We start from the raw sequence: 22879 nt of genomic DNA, 5'->3' as shown, positions 1-22879 counted from the left end.
TCCCTACTGGAAAAGTGGATTTGGAAGATTCTTTGTGCATAAAAATTGAAGCCAGAAAATAATATGAATATTTTTCATAGACTATATCATTGACACTGAGTTTTGCAATTCCTCACATGAAGCAGGATGTATAACCCTGATAATTTTAAACAATATCCTCTAGGAACTGGTTTGAAACCACCAATTATGTCATTACATTTGTGACATATTTGAACTCTAATCTCCAGAAATGAAAGATTAGTATTTTAGTCCACTAATGAGCTCAGACACACCCAGGACTAAAGAATTACCTTAATTAAACTATTGCATTAATATAGAAATACACACAGAGTGAAGGTATAAACCCTTTAAGCAAATACTCTTTGCAGATTAAGTATTACTGAAATGAACATAACAAAAAAGGAGGAATAATTATAAAGCAAAGTTCAAATTTAGTACAACTCTACAATGTCTCATCTGAAAGATATCTCCTCTCTCAGCATGGCTTCCTTTGGTATTTCCAAGCAGTGTTAGTACCAGGTATGCAGGACTTGTGGTCGTATTCTCAGCTGGTGTAAACTGGACAGCTTTGAAGTCAGTGTGCTCATTGCAACTAAATGTGGTGGGTTTTTGATTGACAGCAGGAAAAAATGGGATGGGATTGCTTTGAGAGACCCTGCTGCATTTAGGTTCTGGTCGTGCTTAAAGGGGGATGGACTATCAGTGAACTATATTCCCCTCTTTAACAAGTACCTGCCATACCTGCTACCTCCTAAGTTGCAACATCTTGACCTAACCTCCTTATGGGGTTAGGGACTGGCTGGATTGGCGGGAGGGGGGTGAGGGATGACCTACCATGTGCACCGGGAGGAGAGAGGTGTTTATAGCCCATACATTCTCTCGCTCTCACACATCAATCAGCAGGACAGCATCCATCCTCCCACTCATGACACATGAGATCAGAATAGGACAATGTTTTTTATGATCTACTGTCAGCTTGCTCTAGTCACCTTTTTTTCTTTTGTGGCTGTGAATTAATTTTTCCCTCGCTGCCAAATTGGCTGAGGTAGGGTGGATTTGTCACCTTCCCCACAGCAGGGCAAGGGCAGAGTGAAGTAGGTGAGGAGGTTAGGTCAAGATGTTGCAATTTAGGAGGTAGCAGGTATGGCAGGTGCTTGTTAAAGAGGGGAATATAGTTCACTGATAAACAGAGTTGGAAGTAGATTTAAGGAAGTGGGAGAAGGGGTTTAGGGCTCCTAAAATCTGGTTCCTTGCGGAGATAAATCTGCCCTTTTTCTACCTTCCTTTAATCCTCATATGAGGGGAGGGCAGTGGGGTCCCAGCAACAGGCTTCAACCAGACTGGAAATGGGGACAGCTGATGGCAGCCCTCCCAAAAGATAAGGAAGGAAAGATGACCTGCAATGTACAATTTATTGCTGCGTATTCCCAGATGTGTTAAGTGAATACAGTTGCTGCCTAATTAAACCACATCCATTGCATCTTGTCTTTCTTCCTGCAAGGCCAGGACAACAGCCTTGAGCTAAGGGGCAGACTCTTAGCATCCATGGTATTGCATTCCAGAAGTGCAGGTACATCCAACTCAGTCATACTTGCACAGATTGTACTGTGGGTATCAAGAGCACTGAGGGTTAAATTCCCACATTTGTAAAAACAAATCCCATTGTATCATGTCAGGTAGTTTTCTTGAACAAGAATGGACTGGACTCTGTGTGTCCTTATTTGTTTGTTGTTTTTCAATGGAGACCTAATCCTTCAACATGATCACAAGTACAGTTTAGATAAAATATGTTTCTGCATTAGCTAGTAAGGCCCCAATCTAGCATGCACATAACTTTAAGTACGTACTTTAAGTTAAAGTCAGTGGGATTATTTATATGCTTAAAGTTATACATGTGCTTAAGTTCTTTCTTGGATCAGGACCAAGAAGTTATAGTAAGGTTGACATTACCGTAAAATTACATTCCCATAACCATAAGGCAAACTAAATGAGTGTACACTATCATTCTTTCATGTTTTGATTCTCTTTTTTTTCTTTCCACACGTTTTATAGGGTTATAAAGCTACGTCTGTTCATGCAGTGATTTATAACGACAAATAATCTTCCACAGCAATTGCCTTCATCAACTCTTCTGGTTTCTTCTACTCTTAGTCAACAGAGGAGAAGTGTTAAACACAAAGCAAAATACCCTTAATCTCAATAGACAGAGAGACTTTGTACAGTATGTTCTGTACCAAACTGAAAGACTTGAAGATCACTGGGGAATGTCCTTTCTCCTTACTGACCCAAAGTCATATATCTGATGAACATGAGGAGGAATGTGCAGAAGTGCCAAATAGTTCTAGGGCAGCTTTGCCCATCTGCAAAGAAGTCCATGAAAAAGACACTTCTGGGAACCTTCCACAAAGGAAAACCAGCAGAAGCAGAGTATATCTGCACACATTAGCTGAAAGCATCTGCAAACTGCTCTTTCCTGAGGTAAATGATTACAGTGTATCGATAATGATATTTTATTAAGAGCATTGGGAATAAACATTCAAAGAATACATTTTAAATAAGCATTGAAGTACTGTATATGTAAGTCTTTGAGTCAAGTTCCTTGTTCTTCCTTCAAGGCCTTGCTTGCATCTCTGCTCTCATTTCTTCATTCTCCCACTACTGCTGGGTATAATTGTGCCAACATCCATTTTGAATCCTTGTGCATCTTTACCTTATCCCTTGTTTCATGCTTCCCAGTACTCTTTGAATGCCTCCCTTCTCCTTTTACATTCATCAACCTTCATCACGTTATTTAATCACTCCTTAAAAATACATTTCTTCTGCAAATCCTTTCACATAATCCACTACAGATAGATGTAAAAAAAAAAAAACCCTTTTCATAAAAATGCAAAATAGCTATTTCCATGCTTCTTTTGTACTGAAGGACCTTCTGGCATATTGCTCGTTGAAACTGTATTCCCTGTGTTTGATTTAGGGCCCAAACTTGCAGCTCTTACTCATTCAAGTAGTCCTTCTGAAGTCAGCAGGATGACTACTTGCAGTATTAAAGCCAATGGGCCTACTCGCCTCACTAAAGGTTACAGCACCTAGCTTCCAAACTGCTTGAAGCAGAAGCCATTTTCTACTGCGTAGCATGGAACAGAATGTTTGTGCTAAATTAATAATACAAATAATAGTGACAGGCAGAAAAAGGAAAGACGTTTTCACAGAGACAACTTAAAGGCCTACTGCAATGGGAAATAGAGGAGTCACATGCCCCTCTCACACTAGCTGAGAAGTCAGGTGCCACATTCTGCATTCATGATATCGGTTTCAAAATTTTTTGATAGTATTTGTTTTTGTAAACTAAAAATAAATCATTCAACATTGCCCAAATAGCGAGGTCCTTGCACAGGCAAACTCCATTGATTTCAGTAGTAGGGAGAATTCGATAAAGTCCGAAGGGTTTGACTCAATGAAGGGAGCTAGAAATTGTGCCAGACAGATTTTAGAAAGTACCTGCTTGACCTGCAAGGGTATACATACACTGCAGATGGGCACGAGCCTGCCAGCCCACATATACAGACGTGCTAGCTTGCTAAAATTAGCAGTGTGGATGTTGCAACAAAGGTGGCAGCTAGTGCTAGTCACCTGAGCTTGAATCTAGGGGGGGAGGGGTTGGTGGGCATGGACTCGAGTGGCTATTCCAACCTACCACCCATGTCACAATGTCCACACTGCTATTTTTAGCATGCTAGCTCGAGCAGAACTAGCGCATGTCCATCTACGCAGGCTGGGAGGTGACAGTGGCAGTGTAAACATACTCCAACTGTCTGGCTTAGGCTGAGTTCCAGGGTAAGTGTAATGTCATGAGTATAGTGCATGCTAGGCCCTAATAATGGATGGGGAGTTGGTGATCAGTGGTCAAGTTGGTTGTCATGAAATTTTAATGGGGGGAAATAACTTTTCAACTGTTAGTGCGCAGAGTGTCTGTGTTAGCTTGGCTGGTGACATTCAGCCACGTAGCTGCAAGCGATGAAGTGTTGTTAATTCTATCTGCATGTCTGTTTTCACAGCTCTTCCATTTCTTGTATTCCGCCTATCACTTTTTAATGGACTCTCTCTTTTTACTTTCTCTTTGGTTTGATAACATGACAGACATCCATCACTTAAAACAGTCAGTTGTAAATTCAGAAGAAATTAAATTCTATGGGGAAAAAGCATAGGCCACAGTGCCTTCTCCCAGGGTCCCACCACACTCATTTGTTAAATTAAAATATTGCCTGTGACCCCAAGGACGACTTCTTGCTCGATTAATTTTATTTTTAATTTGCTGCTGCTAATTCTCTCTCTTTTTTTTTTTTTTTTTTTTTTGGGGGGGGGGGGGGATGAGGAAGTTATTTTGAGAATGATGTAAGTGCACACAGCTCTTTCAAATAGAAAGCCCATAGGCCAGATCCTCCTCTGGTGTAAAAAGGTGGCGCTCCACTGAACTCACTGATGCTGTGACCATTTGCACAAGCAGAGTACCTAGCACAAGTCACTACAACAGGAGTTTACAGTCCTTGAAATCAGTGGAGCTCTGCAGACACAGCAGCCTGTTTTTATTCCATCAGGGCCTGTTTCCCCAATCCTTCTCCTTTCTAGATAGGTTCAAGTTTGTTTAAAAGCTTATTGCTTACTAGATTGCCTTGTGCTGCCCTGCTTAACAGTGACGTATATGGCACCCTTTTTTCAAATTGGAAACTTCAAAACAGAGTGCTATATGGTGTCACTGATCAGCACTTCCATTGACGTCAGTGAAACCTGTGTGTAGTAATCAAGGGCACAATATGGCCCCAAAAAACTTTTGGTTATACTCAAGATGCAACAGAATGCATGAGGGTTTTTTGTTTGCTTGCTTGTTTATGGGTTTTTTTTTTTTTTTTTTTTTTTTTTTGAAAGATAGAGTACAATACTTGGAGTTGAGTGAGGAGTTCCTGTTTATATATTCATGTGAATTACATCTTGATTAAGAGTGTTCATCAGTTGTTCATTTCTGGTTTTATTTGAAAACCAAACTAGACTGTCTGCCTTGTGACATTTGTTTCTGTAGAACAGTAACCTTCCTTCCTGGCCTATCTGCTGGAAGCATGCAAAGTGGAAGTTACAGTGGAACTGGTACATATCCACTGAGGGTGGACAGGCCAGACCAAAGAGAGTCTGCGCACAGGGACCCTGAAATGAGAGTACAGCATACTCCCTGGCAATTTTCTGTGCAGGACCATGGAAGTGTGGCGGGTTTAAAGTGCCGCTGGGGCACAGTCAATCCAGTCGCAGGGCAGATTCACTGGTCCAGAACCACATATAAGATGTGTGTGTGTGCAGAGAGCTCTGTTTCAAACCTTAGGCTGGAGTAGTAACTGCAGAGTGGATGTGCAAGTGTGGGCTGGAGAGGGGCTGGATTACCTATATCCTCCAGGCAGCCTAGTTGGCCGCTCTCACCAACTCTTTTTACCTGACGCTGTAAGTAACCAGAATTTCACCCTTTGGATGCTTTTTTTAAAATTGGAAGAGTCATGTTGGGGTTAAAATGTGCAGCCATATGTGAATTCCTATATTCAAAATTTTATTCTCTTTTCTCATGTATGTATTTTTATCATCACAAAAATGGGTGAACAGGTTATTTGAGATGTTGGTTGGTTGGTTGTTTTGGAAACTAAATTTGATGACTTTTCATCTTGACCCCTTCAACGTGACTTCCTAAAATTGCCATGAAAAATTGCAGCACTAAATGTCCTTAGAAAATAATACGTCAGAGAACCATTATTTGTTGTCCTTCAATATAGGACATAAGAAATGTAATTAGTTTTATAGGAGAAGAAGGTTAACTGCAATATGAAAATATTATTTTTTCTTATACCTTACAGCCACATTTCTTATGGCAGTTTTGATCTATGGCGTTTCGTCTTTTTCATTTTTAATTTATGGCAATAGAAAGTAGAGCTGATTATGTCAAAAGCTATCATCTAGACTAGAAACAGTGTCTTCCTTGTCAGTATCTAGCAACATGGAATTAAAGCCATACCACCATATATAGAATACAGCACCATAGTGGCACATTGACACAGAGAACTTGATTAGAGTGTTACTGGACTCAAGATACCAACATAAACTAAGCTCTAAAAATTGAGATTTTATACTTTTTTAATGACTTTCACTCCTTGAAAGGGGATATTAATTCTTAAAAAGCAAATGAAGCCTTTTCTTTATAATAATATAGTACTCTCTATTACATTTTTGTTGGGATTCCCTCTGAGACCTTTTCCACTCGGCTTATCCAGAACACTTCATCCAACTCTCTGGGATAAAAAGAAAAAATCTCAATTCAACTCCAGATTTTGTCACTGAGGTTCCTTTATTTGGCATTCAGCAACATTATACTGAGTTGATCAAACTCGAACTTGGGGGGAGGGGTGACAGGGTAAATCACAGCTCCAAAGTTACATAGAAACCCTCTCCCTTTTCATACATGTACGCATCTCATTGCATTTACTATACATTACATCACACATTTTTGGATTGACTTGATTACTTTGCAGGAACCAATCGCAGTGCAACATGCTCTGTCCAAACATTGTACATGCTCGACCTATTCTTACTTCATGTCTACATTCCTAGTAAATGGTTCACTGGGTGTTCTCCATCTTATTTTAGCTGATTCAGACATTCTGTCTTTTTCAACCTAATGATCTATTTACCTACCTAATTCAATCTTTCAAGAGATGAAGCTTCTCTCCCCAGGTGTTAATTACTCATGTCAGGCTAGGCCTCAGCTACAATTTTAAGCAACTGACATTTTAATTAACTTATCTCTTTTCATTTCCAGTATGAAAGGTTATATCTTGCACTTCAGAGAACATTAGCAAAGAACAAAATAAAGGAAAGCAGGTATGTTTAATGTGTTTGTGAAAATAACACATGGTAAAGGAGGGCAGGAAAGAGTGGTTCCTGAAATCTATTTTAAGTTCCATCATTGATTTGATGTGTGGCCTTGTTCATGTCACTTAATTTCTCTATGCAACAGTTTATTTAAAAATACTTACAGAGGTGTTGTCTGACTTAATTAACTAATGTGCTAATTCAGCAACATTGGTGCAGGGATGTGGTCCAGGACCTAGGGTAGGGTAGGCAGGAGTTTTAATAGTAGCCCAACTAGCAGAAGCTGTAGCAGATATGTGTAATTTAATTGCAATGTAGATGTTTGGGCTTGGGCTAGAGCCGTAGGGTACCAGAACCCAGGCTCTAGTCTGAGCCTGATGTCTACACTGTAATTAAACAGCCCCTTGCCCAAGTCAGCTGACATGGGCCAGCTGCAGGTGTTTAATTGCAATGTAGACATACCCTCAGTCAAAGTCAATGGGAACTAACTGTGCTCAGCATCTTTGAAAGATGAGGCCTCTCAAGATGTCCCAAGTTGGGTATTCAGAAAGCAAGGCCCTTTGAATTAGTGGATATTTTTGAAAATGTTGGTCTAAGTGTTTATTGTTTGTATCTGCAGGAGAAAACAATACTACATTAGGAAACAATGTTGCTACTAACATCACCAACAATATACAGTTACTATGTAGAACTTACATAATATTTTACATTTTAAAAGCACTTTATAAACATTGACTAATCAAAAAATAACCAGTTGGATAGTATACGTTAGTTGTTGCTTCCTGAATGGTTCATCAAAGGGGATTAATTTTTTTCTTGATCTTTAATTTTATATTCCCTTTAAAATGTTACTTTGAAAGAGAAAAAAATTAAACTATTGAAAATCCATGTGATAATGAAGATATGTACACACTTACAGTACTATGGTAATACATATATTTCCAGGTATTTCAGGTAAAGACATACAGAATGTAGGGAACTGTGTATGTACAATGTCTTCAAGATGTATTGTGAGGTAACCCTGTTACAACATATTGGTTATATAAAGGTAAGGATGATCCTTACCAGAATGTAGGGAACTGTATATGTACAATGTCTTCAAGATGTATTGGTTATATGAAGGTAAGGATGATCCTTAGGTTGGCTCAAAGTTTGTCATTGTTTACCTCTCCAGTCAGTGAATCCTGATGTTTACCTCAAGAGAATTCAGTGGGCCTAATTTTTATCTTGTGCAGATCTGGAGTGACTCCAATGAACTAACTAATTTTGAGGTCAGTGGAGTTACCCCTGATATTGCCAGTAAAATAGAAACATTTTCTGACATGCATTTTAATGTAAATTAATTCAGGGAACTGCATAATTTCAATAAATGCCTGATTATATGATAGATTATGGAATACAAATATAGCTAAGTAGAAAATGTCAATCATAAAGCCAAATGCTGAAGTCAATGAGAATTTTGATAATTTATGATCCATAGTATATGACCTATATTTCTTACCATATAATCCAAGATCAGACCACCTAAAACTTTAATTTATCACAAGTTTACAGTGTAATCTAATATCATACTAAGGCCCATTTCTGTTTACATGAAAATTTGCAAATTTATCAACAGAGCCAATTTTACACAGCGAGCATAGGAAAGATATTTTGTTACTTTCCTTATATGTTTTTCATTGCAATGTGATCTTCATTAAGTTTTACTGTTGATTTTACAGATAATTTTGTTAAACTTATATTTTTATGATCTTTGCAGGAAATCTGGGGAGAGAGATGATTTTGAAAAAATAGTCACTGATTATTCAAATACAGCAGGTAATATGACGACATTAAATAATATTGAATAATCACCAGTCTTGGCTGATGCACCAGGGATTGAACTGGGGACTAAAAGAGCTAAAAGCATGAGTTATAACTTGAGGGCTGTAACAGACTTATATCCCCTGCAAATCAGACACAGAGTGAGACATGTTACACATACTTACCAGTGGGTTACAGATATGGCTGGTCAAACATTTTCAATTGAAATTGAAATCCAGATTTGTTTGAACCTGTACTACCTTGTAAAGAACTACCAGCCTGCTGCAATCTGGGAAGAACACATCAAGTTTGGTCTCAGAATGGCTATATTGGGTCAGACTAATGTTCCATCTAACCCAATATCCTGTCTTTTGACAGTGGCTGGGGCCAGACGCTTCAGAAGAAGTCAACAGAACAGGGCAATTTAATTGAGTGATCCATCCCCAGTCGTCCAGTCCCAGTTTCTAGCAGTCAGAGGTTTAGGGAAACCCATATCATGGGGTTGCTTCTCTGACCATCTTGGCTAAAAGCCATTGATGGACCTATCCTCCGTGAACTTATCTAATTGTTCTTTTAAACCAAATTATACTTTTGACCTTCACAACATCCTTGGCAATGAGTTCCACAGGTTGGATATGGGTTGTATGAAGAAGTACTTCCTTATATTTGCCTGCCTATTAATTTCATTGGCTGTGTTATGTGAAGGGGTAAATAACACTCCCATATTCACTTTCTCTACACCATTCATGATTTTATAGACCTCTATCATATCCCCTTTAGTTGTCTCTTTTTCTAACCTGAACAGTCCAAGTCTTTTAAATCTCTCCTCATATGAAAGCAGTTCCCTATCCTAATCTTTTTTTTTTTTTTTTTTTTTTTTTTGCCCTTCTCTGATCTTTTTTTGAGATGGGGCGACCAGAACTGCACACAGTATTCAAGGTGTGGTCGTACCAAGGATTGAAATAGTGACATTATGATATTTTTTGTCTTATCATCTGTCCCTTCCCTTCTGGTTCCTAACATTGTTAGGTTTTTGACTGCTGCTGCACATTGAGCACGTTTTTTCAGAGAATCATCCACAATGACTCCAAGATCTCTTTTTTTAGCGTTAACAGCTAATTTAGACTCCATCATTTTGCATTTATAGCTGTAATTGTGTTTTCCCATATGCATCACCTTTGCATTTATCAACACTGAATTTCATCTGTCATTTTGTTGCCCAATCACCCAGTTTTGTGAGATCCTTTTGTAACTCTTAAGGGTCAGCTTTGGATTTAACTATCTTGAGTAATTTTGTATCATCTGCAAACTTTGCCACCTCACTGTTTACCCCTTTTTCCAGAAAATTTAATACGTGGAACAGCACTGGTCCCAGTACAGGTCCTTTGGGGACCCTGCTATTTACCTCTCTCCATTCTGAAAACTGACCATTTATTCCTACTCTTTGTTTCCTATCTTTTAACCAGTTGCTGATCCAGGAGAGAACCTTCTCTTTTATCCTATGATGGCTTACTTTGTTTTAGGGCCTTTGGTGATGGACCTTCTCAAATGCTTTCTGAAAATCCGAGTATACTATATCCACTAAATCACCCTTGTCCATGTGTTTGTTGATAGCCTCAAAAAATTCAATAGATTGAGGCATGATTTCCCTTTACAAAAGCCATGCTGACTCTTCCCCAACATATCATGTTCATCTGTGTGTCTGATAATTCTGTTCTTCACCAGTTTGCCTGATAGTGAAGTTAGGTTTACTGGCCTGTAATTGCCAGGATCTCCTCTGGAGACTTTTTAAAGAATTGGTGTTACATTAGCTATCCACCAGTCATCTGCTATAGAGGCTGATTTATGTGATAGGTTAAATACCAGAGGTAGTAGTTCTGCAATTTCAGAACTCTTGGGTGATTACCATCTGATCCTGGTGATTTATTAGTGTTTAATTTCTCATTTTGTTCCAAAACCACCTCTACTGATACCTCTGTTTGGGACAGTTCCTCAGATTTGTCACGTAAAAAGAATGGTTCAGATGTGGGAATATCCTTCAAACCCTTCTGCTGTGAAGACCAATGCACAGAATTCATTTAGCATTTCCACAATGGCCTCATCTTCGCTGAGTGCTCCTTTAGCGCCTCGATAGTCAGTGAGGCCACTGTTGGCAGGCTTCCTGCTTCTGATGTACTTTAAAAAAAATTGCAGTTAGTTTTTGTGTCTTTTGCTAGTTACTTATCTTTATGTGTTGCACTGACATTAGACTAGCCAAACAATTTGATTTTTAGCTGTGCTGTATATAGGAATGGCTTAGTGACCTGCGGGTAAGTGCTGTGCCAAAGTATGCTTTACCTGAGCCAAGAGTGTTCCTATCAAGAGTGGCTCTCTCTGCGTCTCTGGAGGGAAGGTACAGTCTTGTGTCCTTCCATAGCAAGACCTACCAACTGCTTAGGAATGACACTGGCAAAGTTTTGAGGAGCCAGTTCAGCATTCCTGGGCAGAGGATATTCTGCTGACACAAAACCTGTATGTTTGGGAAATGAGAGTATATAAGGAGGGGAAAAAAAAGAGGTTAAGGTGCCAGTTCCACCAAGGCTTCCTGTTTCACTGGATGTTATGACTTGACTATGTTACTTCTCACCCAGTGAGTCTTTTGGTGGCTGTGCTAGAGTGGGGAAGTGTGGCGCTAAAAGGGTGTGGTTTAGTGATGGGGGGTGGGGGAAAGGATTGAAACTCAGTGTCATTGACTGAAATGTGGCTGTACACTTGTAGGTGTTCCAGTTGACACTATAAAGGAATCTCTTGGTGAAGAGCTATTCAAAGTATGTTATGAAGAGGATGAACACATCTTAGGAGTTGTTGGAGGAACCCTTAAGGACTTCTTGAACAGTTTCAGTACCCTTCTGAAGCAGAGTACCCATTGCCAAGAAGCAGAAAAAAAAGGCAGACTTGAGGAAGCCTCCATACTATGCCTGGAAAAAGATCAAGACTTCTTAAATGTGTACTATTTCTTTCCGAAGAAAATAACTAGTCTCATTCTGCCTGGCATTATTAAGGCAGCAGCTCATATTTTATACGAAACTGAAGTGGAAGTGATGCTGATGCCCCCCTGCTTTCGTAATGACTGCACGGAATTTATTAACCAACCATATTTGTTGTACTCTGTACTAGTCAAAAGCACAAGACCTTCCTTATCTCCATGTAAATCAGAGTCCTCTCTTGTGATTTCCGCCTCTCTGTTCTGTAAGACTTTCCCATTTCATTTCATGTTTGACAAGGATATGGCTGTTCTACAAATTGGCAATGGGATAAGGAGACTTTTGAACAGGAGAGAATTTCTAGCAAATCCTAATTTTGAGGAGTACTTTGAAATTCTTACCCCCAGATTAAACTGCACATTTAGTGGGATCATGACAATGCTGAATATGCAGTTCATTATACGAGTGAAGAGATGGGACAATGCTTGTAAGAAGTCATCAAGGGTAAGAATTGATGCATAACCATTATCCCTGTGAAGCATGTATTTGTTTTGCTTTGCTTTGCTTTATTGGAGGCAGGGTTATAAACTCAATAGCCACTATAAAGAAGGCACAGTCTGTAATCTTAGATTTTCTGTATTCCAATAGCTAATACAACAAAATAATGATTATAACAACAATATTTTCTAGCCTTGAGTATCTCCAGGAAACAGTAAACTAGCTTTTACCTCTAGTCAGATGCAGAAGGTTGTGTAACAAAATGTAGGCCAAATCCTGAGGCTTTTACTCAGTCAAAACTCTTTGACTTCCCTAGGCATTTTATCTGAGGAAGGAGTGCAAGATTTGGCTCTATATTTGTTTTTGTTAAGAAAATGTAACAGTTGATGGTTGAAATGAACACTAAAACCAATGTATTAGCTGAGTGACAGAGTATCTGCAGAACAGAAGCAGAGCACATTGGTAGTGCAAGGTTCTCTACAGTGCCCTGCTAATCTGCTTTATCCCTGACCTGGAGAGGGTGAGGATAGTTCACTCTCCTGGTTCATTCAGCCTTTGATATCTTCCCTGACTAGTGTCATCACACATGCCAATTAGTTCTAATTGGTGATTTATTTATTTATTTAGTGCTGTGGACACTGGCAAACAGGCTGAGACACTGTGGGGTGTTGAGTAGTCATCAGATAGCAGCTTTTGATCATCATATGTGATGCGCTCCAAACTCCATTAATGAGCAGCTGAGCCATTGATCCCCACTATCCCACGAACCCTATTAAACTGTATATTAAAGGTTTTAGTTAACTTTTATCTTAAAGTGGGGGGGAAATGACAATGCTGCTTTAGCTAGTTTCTCTAAGGTTCATTTCTCTTACTGGTGGCTCAAGTACAATAATAGGCAGTATCTCAAAGGCTCCAAGAAGCTCCAAAAGTGTGTGTATTCATTTGTGCCTGCAAAAGATACATTTGCCTTTGCAGGTACATACATATGCAAGCAGCAGAGGGTGTCTGCGCTTTGAAAATTGGGCCCATAAAAGCAATGTGAATGAAAGCTATGCAATACCTTCACATACTGTATGATTAGGTGTGAAAGGGAACAAAATAAAATAGTTAATGAAGAACATTTTGCTTTCTTTAGTGGATAATTAAAATATGATGCACATGTTACATATGCCTCTTTATTTTTAAATTGTGCTCATTTGTAAAGGTCCACTATTGAAATGGAAGCGGATTCTGCCTCCTCCATCCCCACCCTCTCTCAGCCTTCCTGCGCGCGCGCGCACACGCACGCACGCACACACGCGCACACACACACACACACACACACACACAGGTTGGTGCATGGAACAGATAATATAGTTGTTACCTCAAATCTATAGGTTACTGATCATCAAATGCATCCCAAAAATGTGCAAAATTATGCTCTCGGCTATTGTTTTCTCCCCAGGATAAACTGACACTTACTGATACCATATCAGAAATAGGCATTTATCAGTAAATATTAGTTTAACCCTGGCACCTAGGAGTCCTACAGTAGTTGTGATAATTCACTGGGTCAATTGGATGGCTTTAAGGGAGCAATAGCACAGTGCCATACGTTTCCCTTTTAATTAATTTTTAAAAGTATAAGGCCACAGGACCAAACTGTTCCGTGTGTAATACAGCATAACTCTGTCCTGATTCTTCCCCTTCCTTAAAAATTGCCATGCCTGTGGATGACTCTTCTTTCTTTTATTGTTTCAGGTAATGGATCTTAAAGGCCAAATGATCTATATTTTTGAATCCAGTGCCATCTTGTTCTTGGGATCTCCCTGTGTGGACAGATTAGAAGATTTTACAGGACGTGGATTATATCTTTCTGATATTCCAATTCATAATGCACTGAGGGATGTTGTTTTAATAGGAGAACAAGCCAGAGCTCAAGATGGACTAAAGAAGAGGCTAGGAAAGCTTAAAGTTGCTCTTGAGCATGCCCACCAAGCTCTGGAAGAGGAGAAGAAGAAGACAGTAGATCTTTTGTGCTCAATTTTTCCCGGTGAGGTTGCTCAGCAGCTGTGGCAGGGACAAGTTGTGCAAGCCAAGAAATTTAAGAATGTCACAATGCTTTTCTCTGACATTGTAGGATTCACGGCCATCTGTGCCCAGTGCTCACCTATGCAGGTTATCACCATGCTTAATGAGCTTTATACTCGCTTTGATTACCAGTGCGGAGAGCTAGATGTCTACAAGGTAGAGAATTTATTGCATTTCTATGGCAATCTGGGGGGTCGGAGGAGGGGGGAAGGGAAAGAGAGACTAAGCTGGGTATAGAGAATAATAGGATTTGAAAAATTATTTTGACACAGACCTTAACTATAATAGTTTGACAGGTCACAAAGTAAAACGGAGATTGTCTACAAAGTCAGCTGATTGTGCAACCATGTGGGAAACTTATTGAAAGTTAGAGGCCATTGGTTAAAATGTTGCTCTCAGGTACACTGGAGCGAAACTGGGGTAAGCATTTGATCAAAGTAGGTGCCAGAGTCCCACAGAAGGGGAAATGTATTTTAGCATAATAAAAGCAATTGCCATCACAACTGGTCACCAATGTAAGGCAATCTTTGCAATTGCTCTTTGCAGGACTTGACCCAATTACCTTTTAGGATTCAGTCTTTCCTCAGCCAAAATCTCAATTAAATCCACTGGGAGTTTTGTCTGAGTAAGAACTGCAAGCTGTGGCCCATTGAGAGCATTTAAAACCACGCCATATATTTTCTTCATCTCAGACTGCATATACAGTAAGCGACAAATGTGTATGTTTAGGTGGAGACCATTGGAGATGCCTATTGCGTGGCTGGAGGTTTACACAAAGAAAGCGAGACACATGCTGTTCAAATAGCATTGATGGCACTGAAGATGATGGAGCTGTCAGATGAGGTGATGTCTCCCCATGGAGAGCCTATCAAGGTCAGGCAAATATTAGAAACATATTCATTTATAGATTTTTATTTCTGAAGTGGAAATGTTTATTATTTTGTCATCAATGAAATAACATCTAAGTAATGTTAAATAGCTTGGAACAAATAGACAGAGTGTGGGAATGGTCTGACAAGATGACCTGTCTTTCATTCTTTTAGGGAGTAGGGTTATGTCAGGAAGGAAAAATTAAACCAAAAATCTAAAAATCCATTTAAGAACTGAAATTCTCTGAAATCAATCACAGCACATTATTATACTGTTTTTCAATGTTTCAATAGTAATAAAGTTGTCATGGATATGCAATATTCTGTTACAGTACTTTAATTAGGGGACTAAGCCTCTCTCTCTCTCAAAAGAAATCAGTGAGAAAATTACATTTGGAAAGGTCTGTTTTGAGGCAGTGGGTGAATATGTATTACCAACAGGTAAAGTTGGTAAACAGCAATAATCCTGATTGCAAGAGTGTATAAAACTTGACAATTTTTCCATCCCAGTTTTGTGTTAAGCCATTAGCATCAGCTTGGGCAAAAGTTCAGTCAGCTGCGGTGGGATTACAACACAGTAAGGCCCCAATTTAGCAAAACATGTGCTTAACTTTAGGCATGGATTTACATCCCCAAAAAATTGGACTGGTATGAATAAATTTATTCATGGGCATTAAAGGGAATGATCAACTAAATATTGTTTCAGTTTCACCAAGATGTAGTAAATATGGCACTGATCTAAAATATATGTCAATGGGATTGAATTCAGGGGGCTTTGGTTTGGATCCTGTTTTTATTTAGTCTATAGACCTCTGAGACCCCTGTCAATATTTTTTTTCTTTTTGAATATATTTCCTGGCTTGTTTGTTTTTTTTTAAATCCCGTCCCCCTTTTTTATGTTAAAACAATTAGAAAGATTCTGGAAACATTTTGACAATATTTAATGAAGTTTACAATTTTCATCACAATTGCTGATGCCATAGTTTTGGATGGGAGATACTATTAAACTTATCAAATTAATTTCAGAGTTGAATAAAATAATGTGTATTGTATAAGAAGTTACAAGCATCCAATGGAAGCTTTTTATAAATGAAAGTGAAGCTTCCTTCATTTTTGATCTCTTGATGAAAGCAGTGGCTGCTTTGTACACTCAAGTTTGTTATTTTATGTTTTTAAATAAATTTTCTAAAAAGAGATGCCTGGATGCAAATTACTTATTTTAAGCTAGACTGCTACATTAGTGTCCATACGTCAGACATCTGTCGGCTCTCCTGTACGGGTCGATGCTTTTGTTGCAGGGAGCTTTGCTTTTCCTTTTAAAACTATACAGAACATCAGCTCAGCTCTTGTTAAAGGTGTACAGTTGAGAGTTGTGGAAATGTAAAGAATGGGTGTAGCACAGGTAGTAGCCGTGTGAGCTTTCCCACAGTGTCTCATCACTGTGCCAAAATACTGTTCTGGAGAGACCTTGTCTAAGTGTGAGAGAATAGTTCACGTAAGTGGCCCTTTGAAGGGAGAACAAAGAAAACAGAAGGAACACAGAAAACAATATCAGACCAGCAAAATACACAAACCCTAATACTAATTACAGAAAGAGTGACCCCTAGATATGCCAGCAGACCTATGCCTTTGGTAGCCTGCTTGCTTAATCAATTACTCAAATCCCATATCTTTGAATCAGGCCTTACTCTAGGTATGCCCACCTCTACCACTGGAACTATCTGTGTACATGTGTCATAATTTGCCTTCTTTAGAACTCAGGCTCTGACCTTAAGACAAAACCCAATGCTTCTTACATTTATTTGATCATGTCACCAGCCCATCTTTCCATTGTATAACTCTCCTTCCCTCCAAATACCCAGGAAGGTAAAGGGAGAGTTATTGTGTCTCATGTCATTTCTAGATCAATTTAGGGCTACAGAGACCAACTTTATCACAGTTATGTAAGAAAATGAATGTCTAATATTTATGGACAGTAAAATTAGGCCGTTTAGTCTCTCCATGAACAGATTTATTTCCTAATGCGAATATCTAAAGGGGATGACCCCCACCAAATTCACACTAGCACCTCATGATCATTCTAATTAAGGAGGAACCAATAAAACTGACTGATTTTAATAGATTAAACTATTTTAGCTAACAAATACTGTTTTATATATTTTATTTAAAGATGCGTATTGGCCTCCATTCTGGATCCGTCTTTGCTGGAGTTGTTGGAGTTAAAATGCCACGTTATTGTCTCTTTGGAAACAATGTAACCCTTGCCAACAAGTTTGAGTCTTGCAGTATACCTAGGAAAATAAATGTCAGTCCAACGACTTACAGGTACAGTAACTTACGAAATATAGTTACCTAAATAAATAAATAAATCTAAAACTAGTGACTGTTTCTTTAATAATTTCACAATTGTTTCCCTCATTTTTTTTTCAAAATATTGTTTGCTTTTCTGTTTTAGCCATTGACCTTACTGCTCATGATTGTACCTTGATTATTTTTAGTCAGGAGCTGGACAGCAGCAACAGCAAGGTGTGGAGTCAGACTGAGTAGCTAATATGTATTTTCTCCATGTCCTATTTAGAACAATAAATACATTATGCTACTAACCTTGAAGCTTTGTATCTCTTGCTTTTTTCTTCATCTTCAAGTATCAATTGATCAATGAGGATCAATCCTCATTGAGCTAAGTGATTTTCAGTGGGAGCTGGGAACCTAACTCACTTAGGCTCCTTTGAAAATAACAACCTAACTGATCAGCTGTTAGGCTCTTCCTTAAGAAAATATCTCTAGAGATTGACAAACTTGGCAACTATCACCAGATTTTGCCTATTCCTTGTTTAAGGAAGATAATCGAGAAAATTATAGTGAAGCAACTCTAGTGACATCTGGTTTATTCAAATTTTCTTGACCCCCAATTCAATCTAGTTTTAGGCCTTACTACGAAACCCAGATTATACGTTTCATCCTAGTTAATGATAGTCTAGTGATGGACAAATATGAGATACCCATACCGATTCTTTTAGATCTGTCAGTAATCCTTGGTACTGTTGACCACAAGGCATTGTTGACAGTTCTGTGAACACTGCTGGAGAGACACAGAGTTCCACTTAAGTTGCTTTGCTGTTTTCTCATAGGGAGGATTCAGAAAACAGGGTTAGGAGATTATTCAATCAGTCAGTTAAAGGGCTCTCTCTTGTGAAATACAGAAGGGTTCTATTCTGTCACCCCTCCTCTTGAATGTATAGATGAGGCCAAGAGGGGAGATAATAAGGTTTGTTTGAATTTGCTGATAATACACAGTTCTAAGTCTTTATTTCACAGTCAGTTATTGTCTGTTGGCTTTTTCAACATCTGGCCAAGATCACGGCTTGATAAGAGTGAACTGGTTGAAAAATGAATTCAACTAGAGACTGAGGTGACGATGTTGCTTTGGGGAAGAAACCAGAGACAATGAGGAAGTGATCTTTGTTCCTTCTATGAAGGAGATTCCCTGCCTTTTGTTCCTGTAGCTTACAGAGTGAGGTCTATTCGATCCCTAGTTTCTTAAGAATGTCCAGCTAATCTTGGTAGCCAAGAATGCTTTTTTCCTATATGCACATGCCAAAGCGACTGTGTGAGGATGTAGTCACATATCAGATGTAGTCCTATTCATGTCTTTGTCACTTCTAGACTGGGTTATTGCAATATACTTTACTTTATTTAGGGTTACCCATAAAACCATTTGGAAACTTCAGCTAGTACAGATTGTCTTCCTGCTTTCTTAGCAGTGTTTTGTACATGGACCATAATTTAATTGTGCTTCAGAGACTGTGCTGGCTTCCTGTTCATTTCTAGGTTCAATTCAAAGTGCTAGTTTTTATCTGTGGAGTCCTTATGAGTTGGAGCCTGGGTATTGAGTCTGTCTCTTTTGTCATGTTTTGCCTGGCAGTTGAGATCAGCTGGATTGTTTAAGCTGATAGTTCCTTGATTTATATTTCATGGGGAAGTAAGCAGTGTTGTTGTAGCCATTTCGGTCCCAAGCTACTAGAGAGACAAGGTGGTGAGATAATACTTTTTATTGGACCAACTTCAGAAGTTAGTCCAATAAAAGATATTACCTCATGCACCTTGTTTCTCTAACTTCATGGGGAAGGACATTCTCAATATAAGGCTCTTGACTTGCTACTTCTCTTGGTGTGAAGGAGCCCAAATCTTTATATAATCTTTATATAAGACCTTCAGTCAGGCTTGTTGTGATGGCAAGGTTTTGACTGAGATGGGGAATTCCTTTCGCTATCATTTCAGTACTATCATAAATTGATGATTGCATTTGTTCTTGCAGCCTTTCAGGGCTTACCTATGACCTAAGTAGCGCATGGGACTCTGCACAGGGTGACTTTCACCCTTAGAGAATTGTTGATAGTACATTGTATAGACTGAAAGAATAAAGAAAAAAGTGTATTTTGCTTGTATAGGACTTAGAAAATATAGAACTAAATACTAATTGTTGTTATTATTAGTATTATTATTATTATTTATTAAGACTGTCATGGTGTTTCTTCCTAACTGACTGACATGTTTAGAGGCTTCTTGCTCAACAATTCTTTCCAGTTGTTTCATATGGAATATGACATACCTGTTCTAAGGATGCATTAATGGCATTAAAGCAAAATAAATGTATATCCCCTATCTTGGAATTTCCATTAGGTGCCTCAATTTCACATATTTACTGTCAATAATTCTCTCTAAGGTGTAGAAATACACTTTTTGTTTGTAATTCAGATGTCATAGGAGATGACTGGCTTTAGAGGAAGTTTGTGTAAAATAGGATAAAGGTTATATTTAGTATCAGGTCTAAATATTTTGCTTGACAAACTCTTCTGTATTTCATTGGTTGAAAGATGAATTCTGGTGCCAAGTTTATGCAAAAATTTGATTTACTATTTAATGCTAAATAGTCTCTTGAAATGTTAACAACAAATCTGTCATGTACATTCAGAACAAGGAGAAATACAAACATGCCTTGTATGGACAAAAAAGGAGAGACCATGTTCCTGTTTGAATATCTCACGTACCAGCATGTCACTCAATGAGCAAAGGATATGCTAAATAAGCAAGACAATATATCCTGTTTTAAAATAATTTATAGATATTGGAACAAAGTCTGCCCCAATTTACAAGACATATAAAAAGAAGAATGCTATAATGTTTTCATTAGCAGTAGCAGTTAGTGTTTGATTTCTTATTTAATCACATAACTTTAATTTTCTTGTAGGCTGCTAAAAGAATATCCAGATTTTGTGTTCACACCTCGCTCAAGAGAAGAACTTCCTCCAAACTTTCCCAGTGATATTCCTGGTATTTGTTACTTTCTGGACGCTTATCTTCAAGGAACAAATTCAAAGCCTTGGTTTCAAAAGAAAGATTTTGAAGATGGCAATGCAAATTTCTTGGGCAAGGCAACAGGGGTAGACTAAATTGTACATTCACATTTACAAAATAATTTTATAAATATTTTAATTTTTGTATAAATTGAGTTAAAATGTGAAACATGAAAGCACTTTAGATTGTTAATACCTGAAAGCCAGTATTAAAATTTCAGGAAGTATGTCAGATACTACTTTTTTATTTTTACGTTCCATAAGATATATAGTCACTAAAATAATATTTCAACTTCACTGTTTAAAAGTACGTTTTTCCCCTGTGGTAATCAGTGTTTCATAACAACCATTTCAACTCTACCTGTACCGAAAATTCTAAACACATTGTACATACAGTGTGAAAAAAAGTTGTGTACAAGTGGTGCGGTCACATGCAGTGTGTGTTGCGCTGGTGCATACCAATGACTATTAAAATGCAGTTTTCTTAGTCGCTCCATAAAAAAGAAGAAAATACACTCAGCACCTTTATGGATCAGGTTGTTAGTTGTAACTAATGCCAGTATATATAGCAGAGTATGCTGCTTACTTAATTTTGTTTCTTTGTGCATAAAATAAATATGTATAGATCAATATTGTATAATCACACACTAAAGCCTCTGTAATCAAACAAGATTTTAGTTTTTGAAGTTTTTAAACTCTGTTATAAAAATTATTTCCACCAATACTATCTATCATAGCAATAAATGTTTTCTTTTGGTTGTCATTTATTTTTTAACTATTTTAAAGTATGTAATAATACATAATGTAGAATGTTTACACAGAAAGGAAATTCCAACCAGACTGTATAGTGTGCAGTACAGAAAGATATTGCTTTAAATATATGATTTTATACTTCAGCTAGAAATAAGGTAGAGGTGAGATGGAATCTGAAATATGCACAGTTCACGCACTTAAAAATTGTCACTGAAAGCTAAAGATGAAGACAAATGCTTTAAAATATGAGTATACACCTGCGGCCCTAATATTACTACTACATACATTTGACAAGTAAACAGAGGTTTCTTCAGCTATTGAGATTGAGTTCAGGATTCTACTTCTACTACAGGTTGATAACCTTGTATAGTCACTCTCTTGAGACACACAATTTGGCCTCTATTGCAGACTGGGATCTGCATGCCTTACACTGACTTAGGGTATTTGTGATAACATCAATTCCCTGCAAGAGAGACATTGATACCTGTATCTTAAACATTCTTTTGTATTTAATTATTGATTTAAAAAGCATTTCAGTTCTCCAAGGCTGATCCAACAGAAAATATTTGTGGCCTTCTAGGCTGCACGGGTACTAAAAATCCTGCCCCAGAAACCCATTTAAAAAAACGAACATGGTTAATTACTGCAGACTGATCCAGGATGTTGACAGATATCTTAAAGTGACTTCTTTACTTTCTAAACTCCCCTTCTGATTTTTTGAGAAGGGTTGTGTATTGGTATTTCTGGGACTATAGGTGTATTCTGAGTGACACCATTAAGATTCTGCAGCTATACTATCTTGCTGGTTTTAAAAGTGACGTGAAGAATGTGTCCATACAGTGGGAGGAGGGGATTAATCCACAGCTTTTCAAGTTAATCTGCTTTGAAAACGCTTGTGTACACATGAGGCAATTCATTTTAGTGCACTGACTACATTTGTCGCAAACTCTGGCATCCTCATTCAAAGTGAGGTAACTTTGCTGCAAAGCAAGTTCGTCCAGCCTATTGTTCATGTGCACACAGTGCTGCTGCAAACTACTTTGGCAGTCTCCAAGGGCTATCTCACACCTTTCTGGATGACAACATGCCTCAAGTTTATAAACTGGCACACAACCAGATTTTGTCTATTCACTACTGGATTCCAATTTACCACAGAAGGTCTGCAACATGCCTCAAGAAGCCGCACCAGGATGCTGTTTCTCATCGCCCTCTGGGGACGTGAAACACCGGAGCACTTACACTGAAATGAGAGAGAACTGGAAAGACTCCAGCAGGGGACACGTAACCAGTTCATTTTTGAGGAGCTGGACAGGATTTTATGTAACTACAAGACCACTCAACCTAGGCAGTTTGTGGAACCTGCTGGCTGCCTTTCTCTCCCCACACCCTCACCCAACCTACCAGGTGACCAGCTATACTCATCAGGGGATGAACATGAGGAGGCCAGTAAAGATATCTCCCCAGGAAGCCAGGATCTGTTCAGGACTCTGCTGATTGCCAGGTTGAATTGAGCCCAATTTCTGCCCTCTAGCAACCAACTCTGATTGCCAGGCAGCAACCCAAGTCAGGACTGAGGGGGCTGCTCCTATGGAGGGAACCTCAGCATGTAAGTTTTTTGTACTATTTACATTTTTATTTATTATTATTCTATCCTGCTGTGCTGGCT

General features: G+C 38.5%; 1 protein-coding gene across 2 annotated transcripts in view; it reads left to right on the top strand.

Annotated features, from left to right (window-relative positions):
* Nucleotides 1-21223, top strand: part of GUCY1A1 (guanylate cyclase 1 soluble subunit alpha 1) — a 49276-nt gene extending 28053 nt beyond the window's left edge. For both annotated transcript variants that reach the window (XM_067551848.1, XM_067551849.1), the window contains 8 exons: nucleotides 2053-2478; nucleotides 6848-6909; nucleotides 8660-8718; nucleotides 11461-12170; nucleotides 13905-14390; nucleotides 14964-15107; nucleotides 17274-17428; nucleotides 20355-21223. In XM_067551848.1, the coding sequence (XP_067407949.1) occupies nucleotides 2224-2478; nucleotides 6848-6909; nucleotides 8660-8718; nucleotides 11461-12170; nucleotides 13905-14390; nucleotides 14964-15107; nucleotides 17274-17428; nucleotides 20355-20556 (2073 nt within the window). In that variant the 5' untranslated portion in view covers nucleotides 2053-2223 and the 3' untranslated portion in view covers nucleotides 20557-21223. The remainder of the gene's footprint in view (nucleotides 1-2052; nucleotides 2479-6847; nucleotides 6910-8659; nucleotides 8719-11460; nucleotides 12171-13904; nucleotides 14391-14963; nucleotides 15108-17273; nucleotides 17429-20354) is intronic.
* Nucleotides 21224-22879: the final 1656 nt, after the last annotated feature.

This window comes from Emydura macquarii, unplaced genomic scaffold (assembly GCF_026122565.2).
Source record: "Emydura macquarii macquarii isolate MOO-44397 ecotype Brisbane River unplaced genomic scaffold, CSIRO-AGI_Emac_v2 contig_1363, whole genome shotgun sequence".
Taxonomy (NCBI): Eukaryota; Metazoa; Chordata; order Testudines; family Chelidae; genus Emydura; species Emydura macquarii.
Note: the sequence above shows the minus strand (reverse complement) of the source record. Positions and strands in the feature narration are given on the sequence as shown.